Raw genomic sequence first — 7,177 nt, forward strand, 5'->3', positions numbered from 1 at the left:
ACTGGGCGCGAGCTTGAGTAGCGACTTGAAAAGTGACTTGCCGAGTGCCCGCGATCTGGCCCTCGGCAAAGAGAAGTTTTAACTGTCGTCCAAAAAATTCGCGCCTGGCAGGTTCTTTGCTGAGTGCCAGATCGGGGGCACTCGGCAAAGTCGTATTTTTTGCCGAGTGCTCAAGTTAGAATTGATTTTATTTGAACCACAGCCTAGGTAGTGGGCCCGTGCATCTAGTTTGCCGAGTGCTCGGAGAAAACACTCGGCAAAACATTATCTTTGCCAAGTGTTTCCTCCAGACACTCGGCAAAGTTTACATGAAATGACATATTTTAACTTTTTCTAATATACTTGGGCAAAATCGTGTCAAAATCACTCAACAATGGTTAAATTATTTTTCTACTGATATTATTCCATTATTTCATGCAGTTATAGCTCAAATTGCATTTATATCTACTAAAAATCTATAATTGCATTTAATCAATAAAAAATATCAAATGCATCCGAAAAATTTCCAAATTTTTACATGAACCAATCTGTGTTGTATGTTGCCTATACAAAAAGATTTGAAGTCACACCTTAATTCAAGTGTCGCTTGGATTCCAAATCTTATTGGCTCCTTTCTAACTTCTATGAATCCTTCGACGAGATGAGTCAGTTTCTAAGCATCATATGTCAGAAATTGGGCGAAACCTTCTCAATTTTTTACCACAGCCTCCACACATAATATCATGACATCTTGACAAATCTTGTGATTTTCTGATTTCGTTTGGTTTTTTTACAATTTCACAACCATTCAACCACAGGTTCGTGGTCATGTTTTTTAAAAACAATGTTCAAAATTTCTTTTCATTTCCTGGTTGAGACCTCAATCCGGACTCCATAATATGAATATGATTTTTTCACTGATTTCAATCCATTATTTCAAGTACTTGCAGTTAAAATCTGACTTGAATAAAAAAATCCTATTAATGCAAACAAATCATTAAAAATCGCAAACAGACAAGAAAATAGACCAACTTTTAATATGCATTACCAAATGTCCTATGTGGGGAGTAGAAAAAGTGTGGAGGTCAGGGGAGGAAAATTTTTGCCGAGTGTCTTCGGGTTGGCACTCGGCGAAGTGTTGGGTTTGCCGAGTGTCTAGTAGTGGCACTCGGCAAACGTTTGAGTTTGCCGAGTGTGTGTGAGTGGCCCTCGACGAACTCCTCTTTGCTGAGTGTCGGCGTCCAACACTCGGCAAAGGGCTAACGGCCGGCCCAGCCCGATAACGGACGACGCACGTGCGACGCACGCGCTGTTGATTTACCGAGTGTGGCGTATTTGCCGAGTATCTGGGAGTGGTTTGCCGAGTGCCTTATTTTTGGCACTCGGCAAACCTCCTATTTGCCGAGTGTAATATTTTTGCCGAGTGCCTCCTTGTATACACTCGGTAAATAGGGTGTTTGCCGAGTGCCCGAAAAAAGTACTCGGCATACTTTTTACACTCGACGAATTTACTGTTTCCGGTAGTGCGTTGGTTTCCTCTCGGAGCACGAGCCCTCGCCATCGCCTCACGAGGCGACGAGGGCACCGTCTCCTCACCGTACGAGGGTGTTTCGTGAAAAAGTGACAGGATGGAGACAGCACTCGACAACGCGTTGTACGTGCCCTTAAGAACCTTGCAATTGTCGACATGGTCACGTGGAACTTGCACGGGGATGTCTTATTCACAGGACCACGATTCCCACCACCAAAAAATAAAAAGAATTTTCAAATGCAATGCAATGCACTCATGCTCATGCCAGAGAGCGAGCTCAGCCCTCACCAAGGTAAGCAAGCAGAGGTCACTAGCCTACCAGCTAGAGGTCTAGCCAGCTTGCCATAGCCATGGACGACTACTTCTACCAGTCGCTCCTCCTCTCGGTTCTCGCCGTGGCGCTGCTCCAGCTGCTGAAGCTAGCCATGGCGGCGCCGAGGGCGCCGCGGCGCCCTCTGCCGCCTGGCCCGTGGAAGCTGCCGGTGATCGGCAGCATGCACCACCTCGTGAACGTGCTGCCCCACCGCGCGCTGCGGGACCTGGCCGCCGCGCACGGCCCGCTGATGATGCTCCAGCTCGGGCAGACGCCGCTCGTGGTGGCCTCCTCCAGGGAGACGGCCCGCGCCGTGCTCAAGACCCACGACACCAACTTCGCCACCCGGCCCAAGCTTCTCGCCGGCGAGATCGTCGGGTACGAGTGGGCCGACATCCTCTTCTCCCCCTCCGGCGACTACTGGCGCAAGCTCCGCCAGCTCTGCGCCGCCGAGATCCTCAGCCCCAAGCGCGTGCTCTCCTTCCGCCACATCAGGGAGGACGAGGTGATGCTGCGGGTGGAGGAGATCCGCGCGACGGGACCATCGACGCCGGTGAACCTGAGCGTGCTGTTCCACACCCTGACCAACAGCATCGTGTCGCGGGCGACGTTCGGGAAGAAGCGGAAGAACGCGCCGGAGTTCCTGGCGGCGACCAAGGCCGTCGTCGGCCTCTCCAGCGGCTTCAACATCCCGGACCTCTTCCCGACGTGGACCAACCTGCTTGCCAGCGTCACCGGCATGACACGCAGCCTCCGGAGCATCCACAAGACGGTGGACACCATCCTAGAGGAGATCATCGAGGAGCGGAGAGCCATCCGCGCCGAGAAGATTAGGGGCGGCGCCGCCGCCGAGAACGCCGAGGAGAACCTCGTCGACGTCCTCATCGCCCTGCAAGAGAGAGGCGGCTTCGGCTTCGACCTCAGCAACAGCGTCATCAAGGCCATCATACTGGTTAGTAATAATAAATGGCACACGTATATGCATTTCTTAACTCTGACAGACACCAAGTGAAGAAGAAGGCAGACGATGACACGTGCACTTGCAGGACATGTTCGCCGGCGGGACGGGGACGTCGGGGTCGGCGATGGAGTGGGCGATGTCGGAGCTGATGCGGAACCCGGCGGTGATGCGGAAGCTGCAGGCGGAGATTCGGGAGGCGTTCCGGGGGAAGGCGGCAGTGACGGAGGGCGACCTGCAGGCGAGCAACCTCCGCTACCTGAAGCTGGTGATCAAGGAGGCGCTCCGGCTCCACCCGCCGGCGCCGCTGCTGGTGCCGCGGGAGAGCATCGACGAGTGCGAGCTCGAGGGCTACACGATCCCGGCGAGGTCGCGCGTGCTCATCAACGCGTGGGCCATCGGCCGCGACCCGAGGTACTGGAACGACGCCGAGGAGTTCAAGCCGGAGCGATTCGAGGACGGCTCCGTCGACTTCACCGGCGGCAGCTACGAGTTCGTGCCGTTCGGCTCGGGGCGCAGGATGTGCCCGGGCTTCAACTACGGGTTGGCAAGCATGGAGCTCGGGCTCGCCGGCCTGCTCCACCATTTTGACTGGTCGCTGCCGGAGGGCGTCGAGGAGGTCGACATGGGGGAGGCGCCAGGACTCGGCGTGCGCCGCCGCTCGCCGCTGATGCTCTGCGCCACCCCGTTCGACCCCGTCGCAGCCTCCAATTAAGGACTTCTAGTTCTAGCCACATATCGTCGTATGCCGACGCGAGAGTGGCGAGACTACCTACCTATCAACACACGGTGTCTACCTACGTGGCAATCAGGAACCATGACAACTGAGTTGCCTGGCCACATGTTTGTGATTCTTCCTCCTTTCCTCATCAAATCTCCGTTCCTCATCTATATAGTGTTTATTTAGATACATAATAATATTTATGAATCTAGAAAAATTAAAATAATTAAAATAAGCTATAAATTTGGAACGGACTGAGTATAATGTAACAAGCGCTCGTACATCTAGCTTGTATATATGCTTGTGTCACCACACACACGGCAATGGTATTATCTCTGGTAATAAATGCAAATATTACTTATTGTCCCCTTGGGTGTTAATTAGCATACTTTGATGATTAACTCCAGTTGAAATTTATTTCTAAAATCAACTAATGCTATAATCTTGTGATAATATATAACTCCAGTTGGAATCACAATACTATTGTGATAATAGTGTTATTATAGTATTTGCTAAAAAACTGTGGATGTCTGGGAAAAAGGACCCTTAATATGACAAATATGCCCTTCATTCTAAAGCTAAAACTTTGCAAACATAGATTTTTTTAGCAATGGCAGGCATAGCAAATGATGTGAAACGGCATAAATGTTTATCGCATTTAGCAAATCTATGTTAGCATTTAATGAATAGTGACCTGACACATCATCGGCTATGCCTACCGTTGCTAAAAATCGAATGCAAAAGCAGGGATCAAACCTCAAAAATGTACTCGTACTACATAATGCATTCTACGGTCCATATTCGCGCATGCGTACCAGCCTTGTCATCAATATCTATATATAACCACACATGTTAAAAACGTGATTGATTTCTATCAGAAATCGATCAGGGGCGGGTTGTTCGTGGGTACGTAGATGCGCTAGCTGTTTCCAAAATGAAACATGAAAAATGTGGCCCCCTCACGATCATACGCCAGATCGCTGTGTCCCACAGTGTCTCATGTATTATATACACAGGCATTAGATAGAAGAACTTTAGGCCCCGTTTGGATCATTGGAATTGAATTCCATCCTAATAATCATAATTTAGACACAAATTAATTAAGCTAATATAATTGTATGTGGAATATAGTTGTATATTATAGTTGGTGATATGGGAGAGATACTTGTATGCTGCACTTCTACTATAGAGAAGCAAGTCTAAGAGCGTGCTATAAGAATTGAATTCCATCTAATAACCATAATCTATAGAATCAATTTCCATCTCCCACCCCATGAATTTAAGATAGGCTTATATCTAAACTTTGGAAAGTTGTGGAATGTCACATTCCAACATAAATTAGCCTACTCTATTAAATAGATTCCAATTCCTTGGACCCAAACGGGGCCTTAGGTTTTTTGTCTAGACCATACATCTAGTTGATGGCTTCATTGTCGATCTGAGGTGGACAAGTGGAACCTCGTTGTCCCCTGGTTACTCAGCTACGTATTTGCTACTCCATCTATGATCCATCTCAAATTATAAGTCAGTTTGTTTTTTTAATTTCTAGGTTTTACTTTGCACCTAGATATATATTGTGTCTCGATGCATAGTAGAAGGTATGAATAAAAATCCTAAAATAACTTACAATTTAGGATGGATGAAGTACAAATTAAACATTTCTAGTGTCCCTGAACGTCCATTAACTACTCTGATCAAACCGTGATCAGGGGTTATTAGCCACCAAATCCATGAATTTTTATTTCGCAAAAAAAAAACTCGTATATTTTAAAAATCACATGACATCTACGCCACGGTCGACTGGTTATTAACCACCAAATCCAGAAATTTCTATTTTGCAAAAAAAACTCATAGTATATTTTAAAAATCACATGACATCTAACTATTTAAGAACTTGGCAGTCGCCATGGTCGACTAATTGTCATGTGTTGCATTGGTTAGATTTTCAGGCCTTAGGGAGTGATGTCTATATATATCTGGATATTGTACGCTTACAAATGGCCACTCCCCAAATATTCACAGGGCCACGATTCTCATCGCAAAAATAAAAATAAAATAAATCTAGAGATTGAAGAAGATCATTGAAGAATAGCACCCCCTTAATTCCTGAGGAAAATCCAAAAACGTATGATATGTACCCATGGGCGTTAGCAGCCCTTGAAGAAAATAAACATGAATTTAGGGCCTTTATCCTTATTCCTTACTAGTGGTCTCAAGAATTCATGGTCGAATATTCATATTCCCTAATAAAACCATTATATATAGGAAAAGTTCTTGTTACAGCCCATGATGAGAGAATGTCTAGGAACCTAATAATTTTTTTTTGAGGAAACCATTCAAACAAATTTTTTGAGCAAAAGTTATACAAATAGTTAAAAGGTGGACAAAAAAAATTAGAAACAAAAAATTGCAAAAAACTCCTCGCCGCGGCTCCCTACCGGCAGGAGCCACTGCCGTGCTTGCTCCGCTGCTCCACCAATGTAGCTCACGGTATGTGGCTGCCGCCACTCCGTCACTACTCTGCCGCAGCCTCCACTTCGCAGGACATCGCCGCTCCCGTGGCGGGAAGGCCTGTACCCCATCCCAGTTCGACCCCCCTGCTGGTGCCGGTCCTAACGAGGTCCTATCGGCCAGCTCCGCAGAGCTCCCAGCCCACTACCCCGCAGAGCTCGTCGCTAGGTAGCTGGTCCTATCGGCACTGGGGAGCTCGCTCGCCCGGGGTGAGGGGGCTGGCATCTATATCGAATCACGGAGAGAGGGAGGGGTGATGAGAGGAGTGGATCATAGAAGGGAGAAAAAAGAATGAGAAAAGAGCGAATGAAGGAGGAGGAGAGATAAGGCTATCGTTGGTTCTGCGCTCTCGGAGGGGTGCATAAATTGACCGATCCCAAATTAGTCAATGGCCACCCGCAAAATTAGCATGTGGTACAAATCCAATCCATCTATCGCGAAACGCCACAAGTTGACCTTCAGTAAAGGAAAAATTAGGCAGCTTGCTGCTGACGCTCGTTATTGACACACTTTTACCCCTGTTTATCTTCAATCATGACATGAATTTAATACCTAAACTATTGATCACACATAATAAACCGAAGTAATTTTCACATGTGCAACATATTTTGGAGGATATTCTATTTTTCAAAAAATTGGACATGAAATCATATTTTTGGATAAAGCACTGAATGAGCATCGAACAAGATGAAGACGAAGGCCAACAGGCCCAGGAAGGGCCTAGGCCGATCGGCCCAAAGCAGCCCAGGTCGATCGGCCTAGGGTCCTCTGGCGCCCCCTCATGCCCATCCACTAGTGGAAATCATAGCTTCGGTGACGAACGGTTTTCGTCACCGTGAAAGCCAAATTCATCACAAAGAATGTTTTGTGATGAATTTCAGTCTGTCAAAAACCGGACGTCAAGTTTGTACTTCCATGATGAATGAAGCGTCCCCACATAAGTAGAGACTAAATGTGATGCAAATATCAGTCCCAGGAGGCTGATAACACATTTATTCAACAGATAATTCAGTTACCGTACAACTCCCGAGGGAGTGGGCGTGAAAGCCACGCAGTGATAAGAAGCAAATAAATAACAGCGGCTAACCAAGCGACTGCCAAAAGACAGCACTCAGGACTACACGGCAGCAGAAGCATCTTGGAAAGGCCAACACCACAGGCAGC

General features: G+C 47.4%; 1 protein-coding gene across 1 annotated transcript; it reads left to right on the forward strand.

Moving 5' to 3' along the window:
• The first annotated feature begins 1,652 nt into the window (after positions 1-1,652).
• LOC101778445 (premnaspirodiene oxygenase) lies at positions 1,653-3,869 on the forward strand. The gene is made up of 2 exons (XM_004973401.3): positions 1,653-2,775; positions 2,870-3,869. Exons 1-2 carry the CDS (start codon positions 1,861-1,863, stop codon positions 3,494-3,496), a joined length of 1,542 nt encoding a protein of 513 aa, XP_004973458.1. The 5' UTR covers positions 1,653-1,860; the 3' UTR covers positions 3,497-3,869.
• Positions 3,870-7,177: the final 3,308 nt, after the last annotated feature.

Source organism: Setaria italica, chromosome VI (assembly GCF_000263155.2).
Source record: "Setaria italica strain Yugu1 chromosome VI, Setaria_italica_v2.0, whole genome shotgun sequence".
In the NCBI taxonomy this organism is placed as follows: Eukaryota; Viridiplantae; Streptophyta; class Magnoliopsida; order Poales; family Poaceae; genus Setaria; species Setaria italica.

Coding starts and splice junctions, on each gene's coding strand:
- LOC101778445 (XM_004973401.3), top strand. CDS start 1,861: ATGGACGACTACTTCTACCAGTCGCTCCTCCTCTCGGTTCTCGCCGTG. Junction 2,776..2,869: donor TCATCAAGGCCATCATACTG/GTTAGTAATAAT, acceptor GTGCACTTGCAG/GACATGTTCGCCGGCGGGAC.